The sequence below is a fragment of the Nyctibius grandis genome, chromosome 12, assembly GCF_013368605.1.
Source record: "Nyctibius grandis isolate bNycGra1 chromosome 12, bNycGra1.pri, whole genome shotgun sequence".
Taxonomy (NCBI): domain Eukaryota; kingdom Metazoa; phylum Chordata; class Aves; order Nyctibiiformes; family Nyctibiidae; genus Nyctibius; species Nyctibius grandis.
The window spans coordinates 23,396,632-23,423,551 of record NC_090669.1 but is presented as its reverse complement, the minus strand read 5'-3'; the positions used below and the strand labels follow the sequence as shown (position 1 = coordinate 23,423,551).

General features: G+C 40.8%; 1 protein-coding gene across 2 annotated transcripts; it reads right to left on the bottom strand.

The window, feature by feature from the left end:
• Positions 1–500: 500 nt before the first annotated feature.
• On the bottom strand, positions 501–26,656 carry ADAT1 (adenosine deaminase tRNA specific 1). Of its 2 annotated transcripts, XM_068411316.1 has the most exons (10): positions 26,523–26,656; positions 26,161–26,282; positions 25,553–25,621; positions 23,780–23,834; positions 22,882–23,012; positions 20,948–21,566; positions 18,059–18,204; positions 15,500–15,599; positions 12,748–12,834; positions 501–4,879 (listed from the first exon to the last, which is right to left on the bottom strand). In XM_068411316.1, the coding sequence occupies exons 3-10, from the start codon at positions 25,617–25,619 to the stop codon at positions 4,747–4,749; spliced, it is 1,338 nt and encodes a 445-aa protein (XP_068267417.1). In that variant the 5' UTR covers positions 25,620–25,621; positions 26,161–26,282; positions 26,523–26,656; the 3' UTR covers positions 501–4,746. The 2 variants fall into 2 exon arrangements, with proteins under 2 accessions (XP_068267417.1, XP_068267416.1); XM_068411315.1 differs by having other exon boundaries at positions 26,161–26,656.
• Positions 26,657–26,920: the final 264 nt, after the last annotated feature.

The following is a 26,920-nucleotide window of genomic DNA, read 5'->3' as shown; positions in this document are numbered from 1 at the left end:
GGGCTACAGGAAAGCGGGAGAGGGGCTTTTTACAAGGGCGTGTAGTGACAGGATGAGGGGGAATGGTTTTAAACTGAAAGAGGGGAGATTGAGATTTGGTATTAGGAAGAAATTCTTTCCTGTGAGGGTGGTGAGACACTGGAACAGGTTGCCCAGAGCAGCTGTGGCTGCCCCCTGCCTGGCAGTGTTCAAGGCCAGGTTGGATGGGGCTTGGAGCAACTTGGTCTAGTGGAAAGTGTCCCTGTCTGTGGCAGGGGGGGGGTTGGAACTAGATGGGCTTTAAGGTCCCTTCCAACCCAAACCATTCTATGGTTGTATGATTCTATGAATAGCATTGCAATGTATAGCACTGCTTTAGTAAACGTTCCATCACTGCTTCTATCGTGAATTCCTTCCACCCTTCCTTTCCACGCATTTAGTATTTATGTTTACTCTTAACAGAATTTTTGATTCAGAATGAAGAAAAGTGGTTTCATCTGTTATTTTTTTAATACCTTTTATTACTGTAAAATGTTCTGTTTCCTTTAAGCTGAAACTTCACAGTTTGTCTATTGTTATCAAGTAATATTTTTTGCTAGCTGTTAACAAGACAGTAAGAAATGTAACTTACAACTGCTGGATAAAGCTAATTACATGCTAGCACATAGATATATCTAAACAAAACAAGGAAAGATGAAGTTTTATTCTGAATGTTATGATCAAGGTGACTTTTGGAACACCCTTCATAAGCCTTTAAAAAACCCACATAACTACTCTCTTTAACATCTCTGTAATTATTACTTTAGATTTAGGAGCCCAGGTACACCAGTAATTCCAGAGAATGCAAGGCTAAATGTTCTACAGCAGTAACTTTACTTTTCATCTGCAGATGCATTTAAAGTGGCAATAAAACATCAAGAGATTTCCTGCTGAAATGCACAGATGAAATGCATCCCTTTAGATAGTACAGTCACTTGTAAAATTATTAAAAGCATTTGGGTCCCATATGATATTCACTTTCTGTTAACCCTTCAGGACCAGGAAGGCATTTCAGTTTATACACTGAACAGAAAACAAAGAAATACCGCACTATTCCTACGGCAACGCTTCTACATCACCTACCTTTAAGCTAACTTGAAATGCCATCTCCGATATAATTACACCAGTACTAGATGAATTTCAATGGTCTTTCCTCAAAAATTATCTTGCTTCCACCTGTAAACCACTGCTGCAACCCTCTTATAATGACATTATCAGTCTCGAGATGGTTATGCTTTGAGAGAAAACTGCTAGGCCCCTCAACTACATTTGGCTCCCAATTTTACTCCAACACCCTTCTTTCCTCCTTACCAACAGTAGCTTCCCAGAAGTAACTCAGAGTTCATTTCTGTACTCACACCTCAAGCACCTTCTCCAGGTGTGGTTTCATAACCAGCTAATAGTTTGTAACAAGTGAAAGGAAGCCTGGCTCCACCTCGTCTGCCCTCAGCAGCACAGCCCTGCCTCCTCCTTTCCTCTAGTGCTTACTGGGCTTATTGCAAAGCTGTATTTAACTCATAGTGAAAAGCTACACTTTGTTTTGGGCTCATGGTTTGTTCTTCTACAAAGACAGTAATTTGAATAGTCTTCCATTTACTCTGAATTTCCTGAGATCAGTAAGCGCTCCAGCCTGTGTAAGGTGAGCAGTGGAAGCACACTGCAAAGATCAAAACTTTGCTTTTTCAAAGGTAGTGGGATGCGAGCACGTTGTCTCATGGAACTGCAGCCTCCAGTCCACATTGTTTACTTCTACACTTGGACAAAAACACTTGTTTCTATGCTCTGGTTTGGACTTCCTTAAAGATAAGCAGGCGGTCTGCCGTGCCTTCTTACTGTGATTGAAAACAGAATTATTTCTTCAATAGTGGAGCTGTTAAAGACATCCCGCTCAAAATAAGGACTACAGCTTCTTTGTTCTGGCAAATAGGGACCATTGGCCCCCATAGTAGTTTGGGAAAGTCAAGGACCTATCTGGGTAATACAAATATGCTCTTGTAGAGCATTTTACTCATGCCTTGGGAATCTCAGTGCCCTCACATGCTCTGGTGCTCCCATTACCAATTGCTTGGGTTGTCCCCATTAACCATGAAACGTGGGCACTTCATTTCCCCTACTTCACTGCCCCAACTCTGCTCCCTTGTGCAGAGTCTCTGCATTCTACTGTCCTCCCTATGCCTTGCCTGTCTCTGTTTTTCATGTGTCAGCTATTCCAGTGCAAAGGAGTGATACAAGCTTGGAACACATCAACTGCTACCTTCCAGGAGCAATTTTTCCAAAGATCTGCTGTCAATGGCGAAAGTTTAGTTTGCTACCTCTTCCAAAAGCTCTTCTCTCTTCGTTTTTCCCTTCTGATTTTTAGAGCGGTTTCTCGGTACTGCCTACAGCATTTCCTGACATTTTGGAATTAAACAGATGCAGCATTTAAATACTTATTTTCAATCCCAGAAACGCCATCCAGTTGAGTAGAAGATCCTGCAGGCTTAGCCCCTCAGCCTTTTAAATGCTGCTTTGTTTTAGCTCCTTCCCTCTCTTTGCATATTCATTGACTCACTCTAGGCTTAAATATGCCTTAACTCCATCAAAAAAGTGAGGTTAACATCACTGTTCAGCACCTCTAAAACTACTTTTGAACCCAACAAGTAGCAGAAAGCAGCAGTCTACAGTTCACAAGTATTTCACAAATGCACAGGAAAACCTTACCAGCAACAATCTCTCCTAACAGCCAGGCTCAAATTTTAGGAAAGAGTTAAAAGAATTTACATCATATAACTGCTCATCTGAAAACTAGTCTGATGCCAAGACTACAGAACAACTAACCTTATGTAACCCATTTTAATATTGCAGCTGGGTAGGAAATGGGAACATTCCGGTCTGGTCAGCAGGTTCACTACAGACCTTGTTGATTAACGAAGGGAAACTAGGTATGTTAAGGTATAGCTTCTGCAAGATTTCAGGAGGACAAAGGTAAATTTCAGGAGCCTGGAAACTTACTGGTTCTCTCTTTAGGTACACTACAGGACTATGCCCTCGGAATGCTATTTGCTCAATTACAATAACTGTTACCATTTCTCTTCAGCAGTTCACCCTGTAGCCCATCTGCAATGGCATCTGGCCATTTTTTATCCTCTGATGACTAATGCAAGTCACTGTTCTCTGTAATCCCCCGCCCTCTACAAACACGTACAATGACTCCCCCCTCACCAATACAACTGGTCCTTCTGCATATTAGTGCTGGATTTGAGGGGACAGGCTTATACACACAGAATTCAAGTTCTTTGTTATTTCTTGAACAAGTACAAGAGAACTATTCTTACTTGACAAGTCAACCCAAGTGTGAAGTAAAAGGTCTTGCTGTAATCGATTCTCAAGACTGTAACATGGTATGTACCGTTCAGTCTCGTATACAGCTCAGTAGGTTGGCCGTAAAGGCTGTCTGGAGAACTGCTGTGCCCATTTTTCCAATCCAAAACTATAGTAAGATACCAAAGACAGAAAAACTCAGATCACTAAAAAATTCTTAAGTTCCAAATTATCCACTTCTTTCATCCTGCCATTGCCTTGTCCAAGTATTTTATGAATTGTAGTTTACAACAGAAAAAGTACAAAAGGGGAGTGTGCTCAGTGGCAATTACATAGTCCTGAACTTGCTCACAGAAGGCAGTAATTGGGACAGAAAGTTTAAGGAAGATTACCTGCTGCTCCCCCCAGCTCACAATGTTGGCTGTTTTGCCATGCACGTCATTTGGTAATAAAATATACAGGCAAAGACTGCCAGAGACAACTTCCAGTCCCCCCCAAAGCATCTCCACCTTTGCCAGGCTATTAATGAACACTTGCCAGGAAACAGTGACATAAATGGCTAAGGCATCCCTGCTTTTAATTAACTATGTATCACGCAGGGGGCAGGGGGATAGACCGTGCCTGAAACGCTGAAAACTAGGTAATTGTTTGCCTGGAATTACACAGGACTGACAGGTTTGAACCAGGTAATTCAGGAGGTTTCTTTCCTACTCACAGAAGCAAAGCAGTTGAAGGGGCATCTGGCAAAGTCCTGAAATTGAGAGAGATACACGGGATATCATAAGTGGTATTATTTGACACAGCCTTCTCCCCAGCACTCTTTTGCTTCTGCTTTGGCTATATTTAGTAAATAGAAGCTTATATGCAGGACTCTCAGAAAAAAGACCCTTTAACAGACCTAGTATTTCCAGTTAGAAGCAATGGGGCTGGGGGACACGGAAAATTCTTCCAGACACCAGACAACAAGAGCCAAGAGTTATAAAAATATTACTTACTATACATTAGGGTTGTCCCAGCAACACAAACCAACCATAACATTATGAAGAGTGGAAGAAAAAAGCAGCACTAAAATTTTACAGTGACAGCCTTTCTTCCATAGCACTGCTGCAATTTCAGTTGACACTACTTCCATTGCAATGGACTATGGCTGATAGATCATATCCTCAGCACATCACTGCTTCCTTTCTTTTGGAGGCATATCGTTTCACACAGCTCAGAACTTCAAGTCTGCAATGAGCCTTTTCTATATTTCAATAAAAAGGGGGCTTCAACTCAATCAAAATAAAGACTTCTCTAAATTGCTTTCCTTTTCACTCCTCTCTCCTTACAGCCCATGAACTAGAGGACATCTTTTCCTGGTCCTAGAACTGCAGAGGCATCTGCTGTGCACCAGGGCTTAATGCTGCATTTACATGGCCGTATGTATTCTCATGTGAAGTGCAGGTATTCCTTGGCATTCTTGACCCAACCCGGCAGGGCTTGGGTACGCAGCACTTTCCAGGCTTCTTGATAATTTACTGCAGCTTCCTTGTAGTCCCAGTAGGTTTCTAGAGTCTTCATCCTGAAAGAAAATGCACAACAATGAAAACATTTCTATTATCCTATTGGATGTAACATCACAAAATGAAAAAAGCAATCAAACATCTAAGAACATGATGATGCCCTACGAGCTCTTTCATCCTACTAAATGAAATTCTCTTGTGCTTCTAGGGAGACTTGGAGAGGCCCAGGCCGTGAAGCTACCGCATCTAGACACTGTCAGCAGTCTTACAAAAGGAAGCAAAGCAACTCCTCTACCATGCTTCATACACACTGTGCAGCAACAGAAGTGTCAGCATTTGACTGTGTGACAATAGGTTACAGAAAACTTCCATGACAGCAAAAAATGTTGAAGCAAAGCATGTCACAGTGGGGGTTGGACTAGATGATCTCCAGAGGTCCCTTCCAACACTTAACCATTCTGTGAATCTGTGAAAGCAGAAAAGGTGGCTAGAGATAGGTGCTTTGAATTGGGTGGAAGTAGCCTTGTTTTGCTAGAAGAATGGATACAACTGCTGGCTGGAAGGGAAGGGGACAAGGACAAACAGGACAGTTTTTCTTTCTCAACACAATGGGGAAGAGTGAGACAAAGGAGAAAATATTTTTTCTTTTCTCCCTAAAGCAAAAGACTCGGCAGTTTTGGTGCTCTGTTCCCCTTCCTCACGTAGCACTTGCTCCCCACAATCTCAGCAGAACCATTGGTCACTCTGCTGAGTGCATTATACCATTGATTTTCAAAGTAGTGAAATTCAGGTCTAGAGTATCTGAACACAAGTGCCTCTAGGACAATTTCATCAAGACTTTTTTCCTTTCCTTGCATTCCTTTCCCAGCCTCTTTCATCTCCCTTTGCCAAAATCTGTCAGCCACATGTGGCACGTAACGTTTATACATTCGACCCAAATGAAGGGAAGATCACAGGCAACATGACTTTCATCAAGAAAGAGGAAGAGCCAAACTACTACAGGAACTCTAATCTAAAAAGCCTGAGAACCACTGCACTAACTTCCAGAACAGGCTTTCATGCTCAAAGGCAATACTGATCACCACCACCCTCAAAAAAAACCCCAAAAATATAACAGCAGACCATCAGAAGCTGTATTTCAGGCATTCAGCATTCTAAGTGTATTTCTAGAACACTGTGACATGCATAGCAAGCCATGAGGTATTATCTATCCTGCAGACCTTAGGTTCAGAAAGTGCAAGAGTGGAGAACCTGTCTATGCAGTTGCTGAATATGGGAGATGTATGCTTTCTTAAAAACCTGCCTGCACTCTTGTCACAGCTAATCCATTTCGCCTTCTTTAACTCTTTCACATTAATCAAACTGTGAAACTAACCTCCCAGCTGCTCTGGAAAGTTCTGTGGAAGGGCCCGCTGCAACTCTCCTCCATCTGGCCAGTGGAACAGTCACAGAACCCCATTAGCAATGGTGGGTCACAGTTTAGGAGCATCACTGAATGGGCAAAAGACCAGCAACTATCTGCATAGGCAGCATTCGGGAAACAACACAGGTCCAAGAAGGGCCAAGGTCAGCTCCACCACAACCAGCTCCAAATCCCTAGCACAGGCATGCTCTTCTTCTCCCAGGTACTCCAGCGTGTACCTCAGACATGGTACAAACCACCTGCACCTTCTCCTCCACCTCAAAACCATTCTCTGGGGAACAATATGCATGCTTACACTCAGCGATAATGACTGAATCATTCTTTGGGATGAAACACTCTCATGCTAGCACACTTCTTGCACTTAAAGTACATCTGACATACTTGTTTAAGACTTTGACACTGCCCTTCTTTACTATAAATGCATCTAATGACTTATATTTGTCCTTTATCGTAGACTAGCTAATATCAGATGCTGTTTACATCTTCAAAACACAGCTGCTTGTACTTATGAGGTCACATTTAGGGTAAATGTGACCTCATTTTGATCATAAGATCAAAAAAGAATTATACAACACAGATATTTGGACTGGCTCAATCTTGTTAAAGGTGAAACAGCTGTTTTTCTTGCATTTTCTGTGGATGCACATATATAGATATAGATCCATAGATAGATAGATTCCACATGCCACTAAGCCAAGAGAAAGACTCCAATGCTTAGCTGTTCATTTCTTCCTTGCTAAATGTTGCTCTTTTTCCTGAATCTGCTGGCAAATCAGTGGGTCTTCACCTCATATCTGGCAGTCTGATTCAATTTAACTATAACACAATTGGGATTTTTCTAACCCAGACAGACCTTTGTTTGGAAACTGTTACAGTAGGCAGTAAGGGAGAACATAGCTAGCACAGAAGCAGGATGGACAGAAAGGAGCAGTTCAGTATTTCCACACCACTGTAGCGGCTACAAGAGCACATGTGACCGCAGCCTCTTGGGGTCTCATTCTCCAAGGAGACAACATCACTACAAGATTTAACAGTGGATGTAACAGAAAGCTGCATTTTAAAGAGCTTCCTCAGAGAGCTGCCAAAATGAAACGGATTTAATTCATGCTCAACTTCTGCATTAAGCTTCTAAGAAATTTTCAACATATATACAGGAAAAATGCTTTCAAATTCAAAGTACATTACATCTGCCTAAAAACCTCACATAATTTGACTGTATCTCAGCTTTGGTTGGGCCATTAAGGCTCTGAGCATTAGCAATGAAGAACCTCGACATTTTTTTGGCAGAAGTGAACGCTAGTTTGCTGCCTCAGGCAAAGTCCAGTACAATCATACGATCTCCAGCCTATCCAGCTCTGCCTGACTACATTCCTTTTATGTTTCCCTTTACTATTTCAATCTTGTCCCTACACTTCCGTGTAAGAGAGAGACAGAGTGATTCTGATGGCTGTGTGCCAGGGACATGAGAGGTGATCCACAGATTTCATTCTGAAAGGTATCACACTCTTGGAAAAAGCCTTACACAAATCACCATTATGCTTGAAAACATTCACGTGCTCAGCCACATGCAAAGCTGAGCAGAAACGGGCTCACAAGCAAGGCAGCCTGAAAAGAAAAGCAATACACTGCTGCCATACTTTCTTTGCAGCAACAGACCCTACCTTTAGCCCCATATTCAGTTTCAAACACATACATTCAACCCATAATGCACTTTTGAGATTAGACATATTGCACATGAAAAATGTTGACGTAAGCACAAGGTATCAACCAAAACATTACTGTTACACAAAATTTAATGAATCGCATCTAAGAGGGCAAAAGCTCACAGATCTTCAATATATAAAAAAGTGTTGTGATTCCATAATGATAGGGGGCCGGGAAACCATACTTGGCCTGATTCTGTTAGTATCTTCTTCAATGCTTCAGATAAAATGCAGTCATTGCAGACAAACTTTGTAATTGACACCAATTGTTAAGAAGATACAGAACACAGTCACAGAGTGAGCTAACTCAGTAAGTGAGTTCCACTCAAATACAGCAAGTTTTAGCAGTACCGTAAGGTTTTGCAGCATTTGGAAGATTGTTACTGCACTGCTGTGTCTAGCTTGGGATACCAGATTTTCAAAACATTATTGAAAAATTGGAAAATGAGCTTTGTGGCTTTTTCTGATGTCATCCGAGATGTGGAAAAAATGAATCACACAGAGGAAAAGATGTAGATGCTCAATAGACTAATTAGAAAAAAGATCAAGTCGAGATAATTATGATGGATAAGTATTTTCATGGGGCAGAAAATACTACTTAATAAAAGGCTCTTCAATCTGGCAAAGACACAACAAGCATCTGTAATGTGCAGTATAGAAAAGATTTTCTTGGTTAGATCAGAAGACCTAACTGTCCCGCAGGCCGCTATGCAGTGGTAGGACCATCACAGGAATTGTTAATGTACAAACTTTAAAAAGAAAATTGAAAAGGGACTAGAAAATTGCAACAAAATTCTTGCCAAATGTGCTTTTTTTTTTTTTAATTGGAGAACTGCAGTAACAATGAAACTGCACCTCTCCCATGACAGTTACTTTCATTAGGGTGACACTTCCTTACAATCACCCTCAGTCACTCCAGCAGGAAATATTTAGCAGTCACCTAGCAGAATCCTTTTGTTTTTCACAAATGAACACTGCCAAAAAATCTTAAACATGAAGCCCAGGCAAAGGTTCTATACTTTAGTCTAGATATTTAAATCTTAAAGCCATCTGAAAGTCCTTGCACTCCTCTGCACAACAGCCCACCCCCTCCAATTAGGTGTCACTGGAACTGGAATCGTCCATACTGCAGACTGAATGGGAAGGAGGAAGAAAGCATAACCTCAATTGTGACAGCTCCTGGCTACAATTTAAGAGAAAAGAGGATCAGTCATCCATTTAACAAGCCCATCAAGAAACTCAGGTCAGATTTATGTTACGAAGTCTCCCTTAGATTCAGACAAAGGGTTGTGCAGCCAGCCACGCCTTGTACAAACAGCCATGCCTGGTGAGTCGGTATGGTGGATGCCAATGTATGACAAAAGGTGGCTTTTACTTCCTCAGGTGATGAACAAGGCATGTTTTTTTTCTACCAGCAGGGAAAAAAAACAACAATGCAAAAAAACTCCTTTGCCATATTACCACTAAGTGATCTGCAAACAACAATAATACTGCAGAGGTTTTTACACAACAATTCAGATTAGCAATGGCACAACACTGCCCAACGGTGTGTCATAATTCCTTTGACAGTGAGCATGGAAAACATGCAAAGAAAAAAAAAATTGATTTAGGTACCAGTAATTTCAAAACATTAACACGAAACAACATGTGAGAGGGAGTCAACAGAAGAGAATGAAGTATGGCAGGTGGAGGTAAGAGCCTATAAAGAAACAAATAACATTTTAGATAGTCTCCCTAAAGAGATGAGTGAGAATTTAAGTAAGGCACAGAAGACAGAGATCATAGGAATTATCAGAAAGGAAGAAAGAAAGTGGGACAGCACAATACAGCACTATCTGGTTCTTCGTGAAGAAGTAGCTAATGCCAGCCAAACACCACCACACTCTCACAGTCTCAGCTGAAAGCAAATAAACTAAATCCTGAAAAAAACCCAACTGCTGAATGTTATGCTTAGCATCTTAGCTGAGCTACACCACTACAAATCCCTAAACTTGCCTTTTAAGAGAGCCAGCAATGTTCTGCCCCCAGTAGGCTCTCCACCTGTTCCAATTTAACAGTGCCCGCACTGATCCTCTGGAGAGAAGTGAAGAATGAAAGAGAAAGGAAGGCACACAAAGCAGGAGAAGCAGCTTTAGACACAGGAGCCAGAAGAAAACAAAAGAACATCAGAAACAGTATACTAGTTCCATGTAAAGCTTTAACTGCCCCAGTATCCTGGGTCTGACAGTGGACAACAGTAGATGAAGAGTTAAGTAAAGAATGATCCATGTCCTAACATACCCTACAACTATCAGGATAAGCTGCTCAGCAAATCTGAAAGGACTACAGAATGAAATTCCTGTGATGGAGCAGAAAGGATGGGAGGCGAGAGACCAAAAAGTGAACTAGAAGAGGCAGGGCAGGAACTTAGGAGCAAAGTGGGAAAAGGAAACTGGGCGACAGTGTAGCACTACAGCCAACCACTTGTGGGAGGAGATAACAAGATACATTTGAATGGGCAGAAAATACAAAACTGGGTAACAGTTAAATACAAGGGAGTTTAGAGGAAACAATTTGAGTGTGGGGGATTTCTTATCTGAAGTCCACTCAAACTCAGACTACAAAGAGGAAAGGAAGAAAAAAAAAAAGAAGAAAACACATCAGAATATGGTGTAGAAAGGGAAGAAGGAAACAGCAATGCAAAGACATTTTTTATATTGCTTTTTAAGTGAAGACTAGGAAAATAAAGACTGCAAAAGGAAAGCAACTGGACAAGCTGACTGGTGAGCTATCACCTCTACAGTATAGAGGTTTTGCAGCCTAAAAATGATGCCACATCTGTGAATCAGCTGGACTGTGTCAGGAGAAGTCCAGACAGAAAAATGGTAGAGGACAAAAAAGTCAAAGGAAATTACAAAGCCACTGGAGTCTAGAAAAGCCCTGAGGTGAAGTGACTTTATGTAAGCAGCACATGATCAGCACAATGAGTCACCTACCCAACAGTGCACCAGCTCACACTCTATTCTGAGGAAATTATGATGGCTGAACAAGTGAGGACAAACTCCCACCCAAAAGAGGCTAATAATTTTATATTTCAAACTGAATTAAGGAGAAAGTCTATCTCTACTTATAGAATCAGTTGAAACCATTTCAGCAATAGCATGGCTCATGTTGACATCAGAACTTTAAAATCGTTATGAGACCCTTGTACGGACACAGAAGGTAACTGCAATCCTTAATTCACAAAACTCAAAAGCAAGCAAGATCTAACAATTAAAGATCCAGGGTGCACTTACTTTGGCTAAGTTCATCTCATCTAATGTCTTGGTACCATGAAAGGCAGAAATGGCCTATCTCCCCCACTTCTAGCCACACATACCTCCTACTTCCTTTGCACAGGTTTTATTATCCGTTTTAGCTTCCCATGAGCCAATTCAGCTCATTAGTCCAACAGAAAACACAGAAAATGAGGAAATTGTTTTCTGCCACATTAGCTAGTTGAACTGGCTCACCAAGAGGCTGGAGAAGTGCTACTGATACAAGGGAGAAAACAGGAATCTATAGCCTGTAGCAGCAGAGACTGCTCCAGGACCATCCCCATCAGCAATTAAAAGCAGTTAAATTAACTAAACAGCTGGTATAATTGCATCACAGAGCTGGTGAAATCATACCTGGAAATAAGTCTAAAATAAAACAAACCTTCCAAGGCAATAGATTTGGAACCTTCTACATCTCTCAGAATCTCTAAGCCAAAGTGAGAGGTAAGTTTCTGTATATATGAAACTATGCCCTGCTCTACGGTAGCTATTCAGGCTGGAGTACCACCAAATATGTAATGCATGTAAGGCAATACCAGATCAGATTATTACCACAAGAAACTCCAGTCTGATAAACCAAACTTGTTTCTAATAATGTAAGAGAAACCTCCAAGTATGGCTTCCTCAGACAAAAGCTTGTGTTTTTTCAGAAAGTCGCCATCTACATAATATATGCATTGCAGAAAAAGCCCTACACACTGTCTCACCTTGCTAGCTCTTACTCCATCATACACTTAGATGAAAAAAGATTTTAGCCTAGACCTTTCTAAAAAACAAAAAAAAAAAATTTTTTTTTTTACTCAAACTGCTCCTGCTTGTGAAACAAGAGAAGTGGCATTTAATAGACTTACTAAACACCACCTAGGTATCAATAACCCCACAATAATTTTGGGATGGGGGGTTTGAATGCCACCAAGGGTACAGTGCTGCAGGCAGCTGATCTAACAGCTCACATTTTCAAAAAAGATACTACTTTCTCTCGTCTCCTTCTTCACTCCTTCTTCCCCAGCTGTCCACTGCCACTTTCAGACAAGACCACTTTAACTCAGAAAAAAACCCAAAATGTAGAGTTTTCTGCCAAGACAGCAAGTTGAAGAGGTTTACAGAGGTGTCCAACAGACACCAGACCTAGTGCAAGAGAAGGAGAAGGCTCTACTGATCAGGAACAGAGTTTACCCTCTTGAAAAGTAATAAGCCTTCAGAAGAGATCATCTGCCCCAAATTCTTACCTTAACTGCAAACAAACCAACTACCTGTAATTTATTCTGCCTGTCATTAATACATGAGATGTGATAGCTGTTTCTCCAAGGAGGTGATTAAAAAGACCAAAAGACCAAAGAGAGTCTTCCTAACCCATCAAGCACATGCCATATTTTTCAAGTACCAAATTTTAACAATGAACTCATCTAAAGTGAGATTCATGAACAGATTCTGGTATCTTCACAGTATTCTTGAGTTTCATTAAGATAAATTCACTCTTCTAAATAGAAAGAAAATGTCTTTACTGGAGAGTGTCTGGTAGATCCTCTTGTGAAATACTTGTCACCAGCTTTTGGAATGTATGGAAGAGTTCCACTTTACAGATCTTGGACCTGATGAAAAAAAAAAAAGAAATCAGAAATTCTGATGGAAAAAAGAAATCAGAAATGCACTCCCTCTTTGCAGCTCACAGTAGTACATCCAAGCTGAACATTTTTGATAAAAAAAAATTATGTTCACTTCTCAAAGAATGTAGAAAGTTCTCCACAATTTAACTTTTCCTGCCCCATCCGAGCTGCCCACCTGCCTTTTCCCTTCGTTTTAAATGTTATGTTGACAAAGAGCTGCACTGGCCCCATTGTCCCAGCCAGCACCCCGTCAGTTTGCAGAGAGAACATTTTAACATCCCCACATTGTTATCTGTGTGAGACTGCACAGTCATCAGCTCACAACTACAGCAAGGTTGAGCCAGAAGGACTAGTCCCAGAACTGATCAAAAAAGCACTGAAGGACTCCAAAGCTTGTTCAAACTGGCAAACTTTGTATTATTCAGAACAAATAAAAGAATGAGCAGAAATATCTGGAGCAATGCTCTCCTTTTCACAATGGTGACGAGGACACATTCAGCAACAGCTGCAGAGCAGTTAAATATGAACAGGCTCATCAAAAAATAAAGTGAGTCAAAGTTTGAAAGGTCTTTTGAAGATACCATATGCATCTCTGTCAGCTTTAAGCCCTCTCTTCCCCCAAAGAGAAGGTAACAAGAAGAGCTGCTTATAAAGCATTGCTTGTTTTTGAATGCCCCAGCTATTTTCTCTATTTAATTAAGTTCTCTTTATACACTTGTCTTCACAATGACTGATTCAGTTCTCCAAGATGTGCAAGCTGATTCTCCAGAAGCACCGAAAAAAAAGAAAAAAAAAACCTTCCTATTTTGCTAGTATGTTCTTTAAGAATCCCAAAATTGGCACACAAATATGCTGTAAAATTTCACGTTCATGTTAATCTGTCAAAGGTTCATATTGTACATGGTTCATTCATATTGGTGTTTTAGTTAATTAAGCATTAACAAAAGCACATACCAGACATCTACTTCCAAATTCCTTTCACTCAGTCAGCTTTACCTTCCTTGATATTTAGTGTTACCTAGCACACTGAGGGGGGGGAAAAACCACAAATATCATCCCCCCACCAATCACCCTGACATTCCTTGAGGGGAAAAAAAGTAGGGTAGAAATACAAGTCTTATTTATTATTAAACACACCTCCCGCAATAAAGCTATAAATTCCTTATTTTCATGATGAAAGTTCCTTTTGTGACTGATTAGCACAAAAGTGTAAACAGTTTACTTATTCCTTGACATTTTTTTTAATCTTGATTTCCTAAGGAAACAAGACCTTTGCAATCACACAGTCTTGTAGGCCCTCTCTAATAACTTTTGAATGTTTTAGTGAATTTCAGGCACATATAAAAAAGAGAGGAGGATCTCTCAACAATAATGAAGTTCCTGCAGTTTTGTGCAAACCGGCAGCTAGCAGATGGCTCCAAAGTTTTAGAGTTGATACACAAATGCTACGTAACAAATTTAAGCCTACTGAGAAAAAGGGGTTGGTTGGTTGGTTTGATCTTTCACACGTCTTCTGGAATACATGACACACCACATCTTGAAAACTAATATTCTACAGGCACATAAAGCCTGTCTCAGAAGACACACTAAGTTACCCAGGTCACCTGTGCTAACAATACCCCAGACACCAATACTGGTCACAAACCACAAAGCTCCTGGTCCTCTTCTTTTCAGGGAAAATTTGGAAATACTAGGATCTACCAGGATAAACTTCAGTCAAGTCAGGCCTAACTTAGAGAAGCTCAGAATGTGCAGCTCGCAGGCATGTGAATGAATTCTCTAACCTCTACTTATAATTTTATTCACTACTGTCAGGATTATCTTCTTTCTCCCAGAAAGCCAGGGAAAAATGAGCAATATGACCATTGATAAATTGGTAGTATAAGCAGCCAACAACCAAAACATGACCCCAACCCTCAAGCTGAACGTCCACAGACCAATAATAATTTTGGTTGCTTCACCTAAACTGAGGAAAGCATAGAGAGGTGGAGAAATTTGTCTGCAGGTGTTTACAAGTAATTCCTCTCAACCACAAGAAAAATACATAACTGTTTCTTTAAACATTTAATAGCTGACAGAAGATTATGATGTTGCTTAAAGAGCAGTGTCAAGATGACAACAGGGAAGATGACATGTTTTGCGTTAGGAATCTGCTGCAAGCATTTCGTAACGTTTTCAAACCTTAAGCAGAAATCATATTTCAAAGCAACACTTTTAACAATCATACATCCAGGTCAGCTGGCCTGACTCTTTCCGAAAATGAAATTTGTAAAAAGAGGACCTGCAACACACACATTTCCTTCACAGTCATCAACCCAAAAGACACAAAGCAAAAATTCTGCTAACTTCACCAATAAATAAGCTGTCTCATAACAAAAAGGGATCCTAGTCCCCCAGCACCTTTATCTTTAATTAGCAGTGACAAAGAAGAAATAAACTCGTTAACCCTCATTCAATTTTTGTCATTCCAACTCCCCTTCTCTCCCTTACAGTGACTCTTCCTTTTCCCCCATTCCCTACCTTTCCCCCTTTTCCCCACTCCCTAGATTTCCTTCTGCTCTGACAATGCACTATACATCACATGAGCTGACAGAGGCACATATGCAAACAAATAAGATATAAGCATCCAGATACCACAACATTCTCACACCTGCTCTGATGGCTCCCAATCCCCTTCTTCGTTGTTCCCTGCCGGAAGCCATCTGAGGTGACATCCAGAGGTTGCTCAGGGACTGCACTCCAACTGATAGCTGTAGAAGAAAGGATTATGAACAAGGGAGATGCCCTCATCACAAAAGCAGAATTTAGCCGTTCCTTTCATTCTATCTGTTCACATGATACCATGCTGCTTCCGAAAACAATTCAAACTAGAAAGAGAACCATGGTTCTCTAGGGCTAGGATTCCAGTACCTAAAAGAACAGGTAAACTCTGTTTAATTAAAAAAAAAAAACAAACACATATATGTCCCTGCCTGTGGCAGGGGGTTGGAACCAGATGATCTTTAAGGTCCCTTCCAACCCAAACCATTCTATGATTCTATATACACACACACAGAGCTTTCATCTTAATCAGATCCTTCAAGAATCCATGCCTCTAAATATTTGGCCTCCAGCTTTGTAATTCTCGCATTTTTAGGGGGATTCTACCTTCTTTTGTACATCTTGTCTAGACAAAGCATGAAGAAATTTCCAGACAGCTTATCTTCATATCAGGCTGTGAGATACTCCCCCAAGCTACTTGCACCAGTCACTTTATATTTTCCGTATTAATTTATTGCGTGCTATTATTTTATTGTGTATTGTATACTCTAAGTAGTTCTCTCTACATTTGATAACTGACATACATCAAATATCTGTAGACTTTACTTGAAAAATGTTATTAGCTAGTACTCAAATAAAAATAATTCGTTGGACGAGATAGCAAGTGCCAACCACCTTATCCTTTACACCCATTCTGGTAACCTTATTACCATCTTAGACTGTAAACTTCTTAATGCTGAAACTCTGTATGCCATAACTTATAGATTTAGAAATAACTAGCAAAGCACCAGTAGCATGTTAACAAAAACAGAACAGACTGACATGCCCAATCTGTCCCCCCACAGCCTAACAACAGTTCCTTTAACTTCTGCCTTGAGGCAATTCCTGTTCCCTAAGTTCTCCCATTTCTCTGTGTTCCTAACAGGCAAAACAGTTGCACATGCACTAACTCTCAAGACAATTGTCACAGCTTCTCTCCTTCATGATACCAGCTTGCCATTCAAGATGCTCAAAAACTACATATTATAAAGCATATTATGGAGATTGCTTATGTTAATCACACTCGTATTATGTTTCAACTCTATGCTGCAATTGCCGTACTCTGTTAAGTGTAAACTGTACTTGCATTGTGATTTAGGTACAATGCTGTATCACTCTACTAAATTAAAATCCTGGGTAACGTCAAATAACATTAAATACATACAACTGGTATTAAACATTAAACTCTCCACGTGTGGAGTACCTAAAACCACTTGGTCAGAGGATATCAGATTCTGACAAGCAGATAAAAAATTACTTAAAAATGAAAACATCTTCTATTTCATTTCTTCATAGTTACCACAAACTTCAAAATATTAAATGGGATACATTTTTCTCTTTAAAAATACCAGCTGAAATGCTCCTGTCAAGCATATTTCAATACTCAGTGTAACAGCCCTGAATTTAGAGTTTATTCTGATTTTCATCTTCAAGAAAAAAATCAACTTGCCATTAATTCAGATATGCAAAACAGTGTGATAAAGCATCATTCACCTTTAACAGAATTACCTGAATAACTGTACAGAAAGAAAGGCATACACAGGAATCTAGTCACAGTTGGCTTCAGATCTTTTTTGCTAAGTGAACTGGCACCATTTTTCAATTACAGATTTTGTTTCCTATCTTGCAGAATCAAAATCTTTTCCTTCCTGGCACCTGTAAATAACTCCAATTTAATGAATCTGAATTCCATTAAGGAACCCTTTATTTCCATTCTATTTTATCATCAGCTCTATTGTAATAGAGTAACTTCTGGCTCCATTTAAGCCAGAACAGTATACAACAGCAGAAGGTAGGCATGTCCAAGTTTAAAGAAACTGCTTAACCATACACATACAGTGGCAGTTCCATTGGTTTTTTTCCCCAAATGAGACCATGTTGCTAAATCACAACGTGACTTGCATATTCATTCATCACCATGACAAAAAATGCAATGTCCAAAACCTCCATCAATTAAACCTTCACACTATAGCACTCTGTATTCTTTCTACGTTCACAGATTTCTGGAGCAATTACAAGTGTAACTCAGCATGGCGAGTCTTTGGTTCATCACCAAGGAGAATACAAAACTAACCGAAGCAAGAAGTCTTGATATTTTTGCTTTCCTATTGCCCTCAGAATTTCTGCTTTCGCTGGTTACTTTCTGTCTTTGTTTAGATTATAAATTCTTAATGGTATCAACCAAGTGTTTACTCAGTCTGAAAACTCCCTACAGGGAACTAGAGGCTGAGCTGAATATTATTAATTATTAACAATTAAGTTCTGGCCTGAAATTAATTTCTTGCTATGAGTCACACTTTGCCTCTAGCACTGGCAATGAATGACATTCCATTTTAGGAAACCACCAAAACCACCTAATTTCTATTTGGACTTTTGCACGCAGTTATGCAACTAGCCCAAGTTAACTCACCTGCACTACAAGGAACAAGCTTTGTTTTGCTGTTAGCTTGAACTTCCTGAATTGCCTGACGGCTATGTTCAAACCGAAGGTTCGACTGCAGCAGCTTAACCTCCTGAGCAAGAAAACCATCTGGTAAAAATGAGATGTGCTGACACCTAAAGTAAAGAAGGAAAAATGCAAGTGATTTTAAGTCTGGTCTTCCCAAACAAGCAGATTTTGTCCAATTTCCCTTCATAATCTAAAATATGTTACTGTTACATTAAAACTGGATTGAACATGAGTTACAGAAGAGAGGCAAGGAGGTTTGGGGCATTTTTCCCTTCAAAAACATATTTGTTAAAAAAACAAAGCCACATCGTTTATTAAGACCTTGTCCATCCTAGAAAAACTACAACAAACTGATTTTAAAAAAGGTCTAGTTAAAAGCTAGTATAATCGATGGCGATAAAGCATGCAGGATGCATACTTCATGTAGCAGCAGTGCACTTCACCTCTCACATAAACTTCCCTGAGGTGACAGGTTGTGATATCAGAGCTCTACTACTCACAGCAAGGAGAAAAATGAAATCTCAGATGTAATTCAGATCAAAGAAGCAGACAAATTTTTACCACCATGGAAATGCACATAATTTTTGCCTTTCCAGTCTAACACTCTTAGTCTTTTTCCATCTGACCAGTACAAGCTGTCACATGCTAGGTGTCCTGAACCACTTCAGTAAATCACAGAACAGTTGAGGTGGAAAGGGACCTCCAGAGATCATCTGGTCCCACCCATCCCTGCTAAAGCAGGGCCACCTACAGCCAGCTAACCAGGACCCTGTCCAGACAGCTTCTGAGTATCTCCACAGGGGGAGACTCCACAATCTCTTGGCAACATCTGACAGTGCTCCATCACCTGCACAGCAAAAAAGCATTTTCCTGATGTTCAGAGGGAACCCCGTGTTTCCATTTGTGCCCATTGCCTCTTGTCCTGTCACTGGGCACCACTGAAAACAGCCTGGCTCCACTGCTTACCCTTCAGGTATTTATACACACTGCTAAGATGCCCCTGAGCCTTTTCTTCTCTAGGCTGAACAGTCCCAGCCCTCCCAGCCTTTCCTCATATGAGAGATGCTCCAATCCCTTAAACATCTTTGAGGCCCTTTGTTGGACTCTCTCCAGTATGTCCACGTCTCTCTTGTACTGAGGAGCCCCGAGTTGGGCACAGCACTTCAGGCATGGCCTCACCAGTGCCAGCAGAGGGGAAGGATCACCTCTCTCGACCTGCTGGCACTACTCTGCCTAATGCAGCCCATGATACCATGAGCCTTCTTTGCTACCAGGCCCCAATGCTGGCTCATGTTCAGCTTGGGGCCTAGCAGAAGCCCCTGGTCCTTTTCTGTAAAGCTGCTTTCCAGCTGCGCAGTCTCCAGCATATATTGGTGCATAGGGCTGCTCCTCCCCAGGTGCAGGACTTTGCACTTCCCCTTGCTGAACTTCATGAGGAGGATAAGAAACAAGTATGCCAAAGCCAGAGCTGCAGAGCCACAAACCTCATCCTTTACAGACACCGAAGGCCAAGAGTCTCGTGGGAGAATTCTGAAGTGCATCCCTCAGAATGCATGAAGACTACAATAAGGTGAGCTTGCACTGCACATCCAAATCAGTGTGAATATAAGTGGTGGAATAGACCAATGAGAGATATTAGCTTGCATGCAAGTGAAGTGTCCCAGAAGCACAAAGTTTTGCTCAAAAAGCAACAAACTGACAATTAACACTAATAGAAACAAGTGCTGACATGAAATCATGACTTTTCAATCCAGTTGCCAAAAAACAGCACTCATCTTTCTAAACCTAAATGTACTCCACCGACTCCATAGCAATTTCTGCGTTAGGTCTAGAACTCAGTTTCCGTGGGCTTGCGCAGCACACCTGAAGGCACATAACAGTCAAAACTTTAGAATAGCGGTTTTCAAAAGCCTCTACTGAGAACGGACTGACAATACATTTTGAATTTTTACATGGGATGGACTTGCACATACATGCAATAACCCAAATATCAACGTCCTGGAAAATTTTAAGTTTGGATCCAAGCTTCAGAAAACAGCAAAAAGTAAACTGTTTTTACAATTGCCTTCAAAGCAAGTTTAAAATAGTGCATATTTTACTTGCTCAAAAGTAAGTCTGAAAGCAGGGTTTAAAATCAGCAAAAGCTTCAGAAGAACCAAGAAGTGCATTTAAGGCCAAGTTATAAAAAGGTTTGTAAGGACAACCAGAAAAACATCCTTTCCACAGTGCAAAAGTCTACCTATGCATTCATTCGGAGTCACTTCAGTCAGATTGCCTTTAGAATGGATGGATTTGAGGGCTTTTTAATTAAATTTTATGAATGGTCCTGCAAGAAATAAAATCTGCTTTTGCTCACCAACACAATTCTATAAAAAGGGAAGTTACGGATACTCAGAATGGCTATGTGGAGTATGGATAACTGAATAAATTAAAACTTTTCTTGACCCTGCTTGAGGAAATAAAACCAGGAAGAGGGCAAGAAAAGTTCAGCTTCACTATGCTAAAAAATTTTACTACGCTGAGTTTGTCCTTCCGGCAGCTTTTTCTGCTGGAAGCCTTCTAGAAAAGACTCAGGTAGCTAACAGCTTCTCACCACTCCGTGAAGGGCCAACCAAGGGGATCCTGAATCTCATGGAAATTCTTTTGTGACTCTTCAAGTCTCATCCATCAGCAGCAGTCATCTTTTCTGCATACTACACAGGGCTACTTTCTGAAAATGTGAATTTGCAGAAATTCACATTTTCTGCAAATTACTTTGGTGCAAAGTCCTGATATTTGCGTGATGCATGTTGTCTTCCATATCTCATTGCATCCATACACACTATCTGATTTCCAAAGGAGAGCACTTACCTTTCAATAACTGCTCTCCGCATAGCTTCTTGGCTATATGGACACTTCCCCACTATAATTGCTGACAGATACACTGGATACTGCAGGAAATGCATCAGAAGAGCCCCTTGACACCCTAACACATTCCAGCGAGCCAGTTTATCACTGCACGACATAGAGCACGTTCTGTCCCCACGACCTGGCTTCACTCGTAATAATCCCACACGGTGATACCCTAGCCCAGGTATTCGGGCATCACCCAGCTCTCCAGGTACGCATTTTGCTCCAGTTCTATAAACATCTACTACCTTCGGTCTCCCTAAGCCAGTCTCCTTATCAGCTGTTCGCACCTCTGCAGAACATTCACAGCTGTTTGGATTTGTGTCGTCTTCTCGTTTCACAGATGCTTGCTGAACAGCCAGGTCTTCAGTGATTACAGAAGAATAACCATCATTGTCAGTTTTCATTCTCTTGATTATATGATTACTTGCCATTTTCTCTGATTCCCTTTTATCTTCTGGGCCCAAATGATGATGGTTACTTCTACACTCTGCTGATTGTCCAGCTGCATCATCTCCAGTCACTGCCTTAGCAAGCTGGTTCTCTGGTTCACTAATTGGAATAATAGAAGCATCTCCACCTAGAACAAAAGTAGTAACATCAAAATTGGCCAAAAACGCATCTCTCATGACTGGAACACATTACACCAGTAGTACTATGGCTACTACTAACTTTCAAAGATTTGCACTCAGGGAAATTTAACTATGAGAACACACTTTTCAAACAACGTTGCCCTGTACAATGATGAATCAGACTTCGCTGAAATTTTGAGTCAATATACGTTTGATTTCAAGTTTTATTGAAATCGAACCTAAGAAAACCTAAGAAATAATCAAAAAAGCAAAATTTAAAACAAGAATTATAAAGCAAAAGGTGTCAAAGGCATTCAACAGGCTACAAGCAGTGCTGGACTCACAGGAAAACTAGTCTGATCTAACTAAACAATACAAACCTCAAAAGAATAATTGAAGAACAACTTATCAAATAAGGATGGAAATTTTAATCTGGATCACTAAAACAAGCTCAAAACCAAAATTCTGAAGCTCAGTTCTGACAGGCACGTGAGAAAAAGGCAGTCAGGAAATTATTCTTGCTATTAAATTTGAAGATGTCGATTCTATTGTCATATTGCATTAACGAAGAAAACCATCATAACGTATTCCAGCAATGCCATCAAAATCATGAAAATGTGTGAGCAACTAATTCCCTATGTGAAGTACTGATGAGGCATATTTTGGGAGTGCTTAGAATTTTTTTGCTCTGGTAACAGACTAGCAGTTGAAGAACACACTTGTAAGAGTGTGGTAACATCCAGATGTCTGTTAAGCTGGTAGACCAAGAGGTCGCATTCCTACATCTTGCCAATAGATCCTCATCTTTGTGGTGCTGTTTTTTTAAAACACACAAAGAGCGTTTTCCATGACAAAACAAAAAGTTGCATTCTGCTCCATAAGAAGTTTTGGGTTGGGGGGGGGGTGGTGTTTTGGGGGGGAGGTTTTGGGAGTTTGTTTTTGGTTTGTAGGTTTTTTGTGGGGGGTTTTTTTTCCCTTGTTTTGTTTTTTTTTGTTGGTTTTTTGTTTTTTGTTTGTTTGGTGGTTTGTTTTTTTTCGTGTGGTGGGTTTTTTGTAGCCATTATTGTTTAAAGAGAAACTGAAACACTCCACTATATAATGACCAGTATACCAGATTTACTGAGTGCTCATGAATCACATTCAGTGAGATAAAATGCCAAATGTATCTGCAGAGGACCAGTCAAGTACATCTTAGGGCACATACTGATAACATTAGTTACTGCCTCACTCTCACTCCGGACCAAAGAGAGACCAAAGACAGACAAGGGCAGAAAAGATTCTCCAAGTGGGAGCCACTAAATTGGTTCACTCCAGCATACTCACATGGGGTATGACTGGAGAAGAAAACAAATATGATATTTGGTTTGAGTTTCCATTTCCCAGTTTCAGTTCCCGGAATAAAGATACTGCATTGCTGATGGGAAGCTGCCAGCCACATATGATGGAGAAGATACCTGTTAGGCAGAAAGTTCTCATGAAACATGTACTTCATTTTTGATGCATGGGAAAACAACAAAAATTACATGTTCACTAGTGCCCATTCTTTCCTGATGAAGTCTACAAGTAGCAAATCAGTTACGCTTCTACAGGTAGATGGGATCCAACACACTCCATAAACACAAACACATCATTGGAATCTTAATAACACACCTCAAAGGGTTGGATTCAGTGGAGTTAACTATCTCCTCAGATCGTATATCTAAGGTCCCCTCCTCCCACTCTGTATTTTTACCAGCACTGCAACTCATTTGATTCTGTGAGAGCCAGTTTCGTGGCATCAAACCGCAAGAAATGTACTCATTTCTGTAGCATTACTATTCTCCTGGCTCATTTCCTTGAACCAGCTTATCCCATGCGAACAAGAGAACTGGTATGTGCAAAACAGCAAAAAGGCTACCCTTGACAGCTAGTCATCAGACCAGCATTGATATCACATGAAATCAGATCCTACTTCTTCGTACAGAGCCTCTGCAAGAATGAGGAAGAGACAAGCTCTGTGAAATGTCCTTAACACCACCTAGAAGTGTAAAAATTAGGTTAAACTCTGCCAACAAAGGGGGAAAAAGTGTTGCCTACACAGAAGTAATACTGTCTCCTTCATTACATTCTCATCCCTGAAGCTGCAAAATCTGGCTATTTCAGCTATAGGTCAAAATCGTTTGTATCACAACAAACAACCGCAAGTGGCACTGAAAAACAGCACGTGAACTTCATGCCTCACCTCTGGAAGCTCCTCTTGGCCACAATTTCAGCATGACTGTCATTCAGAATGTCTCCTAATGCAACAACCAAATGAGAACAATATGCATCATTACTGAAAAGGAGACTAACAAAGCAAACAGAATTCAACAGATGACAGTTCTCCAGATTTGTTAGCATTTGAAGGTTTAATATTGCTATTAGGTTACTGAAAGATACTTAAAACTTCCAGTCACTACAAAAGAAGGTCAATAGTCTAAACAAACGAAGCATGAAAGTCTTCACTCTGCAGCAAGTCAGAGACTTGTTTAAATACCAAATTTTAACTCTTCTGATATCTGAAATCCTCTGAGCCGAATAAACGCTGGCTTCCTTCAAAACCTTCCTGATGTTTGTTCTTAATAGTAAATCTTTACATTCTCAGATTAAGTATAAGATCCAGAGAATTTCAAGTGTTTGTTAAGCTGTTGGTTGAAATTTCTTGTTGCACTATATCCTACAAATTAAATTACTTTTCTTGTAAATAATTCTGATATTTACCAGGTTTACACATCTCATCTTCAAACTTCCTGCAGTATCTGCCTATTGCGGTATCTAAAGGAACAGTATCTGCAGACCAGCTTTTATTTCAGGAATAAAAAGCCAGGTGATAAAAGTCCTCTTTAACAGTTCTAAAGGTTTAAAGTGTAAAAGATCTCTAACAGATAAGCATTAACATGACCTACCAACCAAGTTAATTTAAAAATCAATGAACATTATCATAAGAGGAAAATATTTTCTAAACTTAAGATACCTGAAGACAAACAACAGCGAGAGTAACCAGCTTTACTTTTTTCCTAGTCAAATTTCTACTTTGACTCATAATACCTAAATTGTAAGCAGTATAACAATTTAATCACAACTTTCCTAAACCAGTCAGAAAGATGTCTGTACTAATACTCTTCTGAGATGGTTAAGTCACAAGAAACATCCACAAAACTCTAAGATACAGAATTTAATTTCTTCTCTTTTGCTCCACTAATTCATTTCAATATGAGGGACGTTATGTAGAACACAAAACAGCCTAAAACTGGTGCATGCAAGTGTTTCTGTCTTGCTCTACTCGGCCTCTGAAGTTTAAAGAAGGTAGAAAGCCCTGTACCTACATACTCACAAACACTCTTCCTCCTTAGTCCCTTTTCAGCATTAATTACTATGGCTTCTCCCCTCTCCTAGGAGACAGATACATTCTGAATAAAAAAAGGGACATGCAGAGCAAGGAAAGTCCTACAGTAAATGGTAAGAAATGGTAGCTGTGGGAAGTCATGTATCTATCCCACACATTTATTGTACAAGCACTTAAAACTATCTAGCTGCAGAATATACGGTAAGGGAGAAAAAGCCTGTTAGAACCTTTCTGGTGTCACCCCTACCCTAACTCAGCAGGGGTATCTTTTGCGTCAGACCACAATAACACTAGACTGTAACAGATGACTGAAGCACAATTATTTTGCTTATGTTTCGTTTTTCTTTTAGTTATGAAGTCTTTGGCTATGTAGACTCAGGGCCTAAACTACACATCTCCACATATAAAAAGTTTATTCATCTTTAAGGCAGCAAGTGCAGCAAACTTTCAGGGCAGCCATTCTGGCTGCCTAAGCCCTTCTCTTCTTGACAAGGTGAGGTCTGCCTTACCCTTCTGGCTTCAATCTGTAAGTCTGAGTTTGATGCCTTGGACATTTCCATTGATTCTACGACATCAGCAAGAAAGAAGGTAGCATAGGTAGTCTGTTCTTGGATTTTACACCACACTTACCAGTTTTTCTCATTTTGTTTTGGCCAATACATTTTGTTCCAGTCCCCATAGCAACAACTTCCTTCATTACTGAAAAAAGAAACAACTTTAACTGAACGAACTATTGCCAGAAGCATTGCTCTCATGCAGTCACGGGATACAATCTGCATGACAACACTGAAGTGCCAGTAAGGGAAAAGAAGATAATGGTGAACTAACACAAACACACAATGTTATAACACAGTCTGTCAAAGGATAGTGAACCGAAACCTTTCTAGGATTCTTTCAAATACTAACCGAACACACTTTTGCAAGGGTTTACATTAGCAGTTCAAGTCCTGCCTGGACTTTCATCACTTATTGAACAGCCAAATGCAGGCTTTCATCTTAGTTACGGTCTGGGAAGAACAGCATTTCACTATAACCTTTTCAGACAGAAACTGTAAAAGCTTTTACAATCACAACGAGTAAAGAACTTGGGTGGAGACAGAAATGGGACAAGAAGGGGTGTATGTTTTTTTGAAAAGGTATCTTGAAAAAAAAATAAAGAAAACCAAAAATGTATCAAGGACTGCCACCTCCTCTCTCCCTTCCCCTCCCCTCCACCAATCCCCACAACTCATTCTTACCCTGTAGATTCCCTGGACTAGCAAGAACATCTCTTTGGGTTGTAGACTCCACTTTGACAATAGCTGCCAGTGAAGTCCATTCCCTGTTTGGATCTGGTTTCCCCTGCTTAGGGAGTCTGGTCCTGTAATGCAGGTAACACAGCTCAGCAATTTCATCAGCTGACCACATGGCTCCTGAGGCAAGTGCAGGTTCTAAACAGAATTGGATTCCATCACAACACTGATTAACAACCCCCATCTCTTCAAACCCTGCCGCCTTGTTCTGCATGACACCTTCCTGCACCAGATTCCAATATCCAAGGCCTAACTGCATCACCCCTTTCAGGATTATTTATAAGAAATATATCATATGAAATAAAAACCTTTTTTTTCCCAAATTGCTAGGAATAAAAAAAACAATGCTAGAGCCCTTGTAGTCCAGCAGCAGGTGAGACTGATGGGTTCCCACTGAGCAATAACCAGCAGCGTGCAGCACACCACCGTCCCCGCACCACAGCTGAGGCGCCTGGCGCCACCGCATCCGTTCCGAGGTCTCCGGGCCTCCGCGCTGCCCCTGCGGGCGGGCAGCGCAGAGCTCCACCGCCGGGGCGGCCAGCGACCCGACGGAGCTGGTGCAGCGCTCAAGCGTGCGCCGCGCCGCCCTCGGCGCAGGCCCCTGCCCTGCGGGGTAGCGGTGCCGCCGCTGCCCGCCGCGCCTGCCAGGCCCTCGGCGCCGCGCCGGGCCTCCCCCCTCAGCATCCCCCGCCCGCGCACGCGCAGC

Excerpts from the sequence above, each read along its gene's own strand:
- ADAT1 (XM_068411315.1), bottom strand. The coding sequence starts at position 26,473 with ATGCAGTTAGGCCTTGGATATTGGAATCTGGTGCAGGAAGGTGTCATG. Across the intron at positions 18,205-20,947 it reads CGGAGAGCAGTTATTGAAAG|GTGTCAGCACATCTCATTTT; the intron begins GTAAGTGCTCTC and ends TCTTTACTTTAG. Across the intron at positions 15,600-18,058 it reads GCTTGTTCCTTGTAGTGCAG|CTATCAGTTGGAGTGCAGTC; the intron begins GTGAGTTAACTT and ends TTTCTTCTACAG.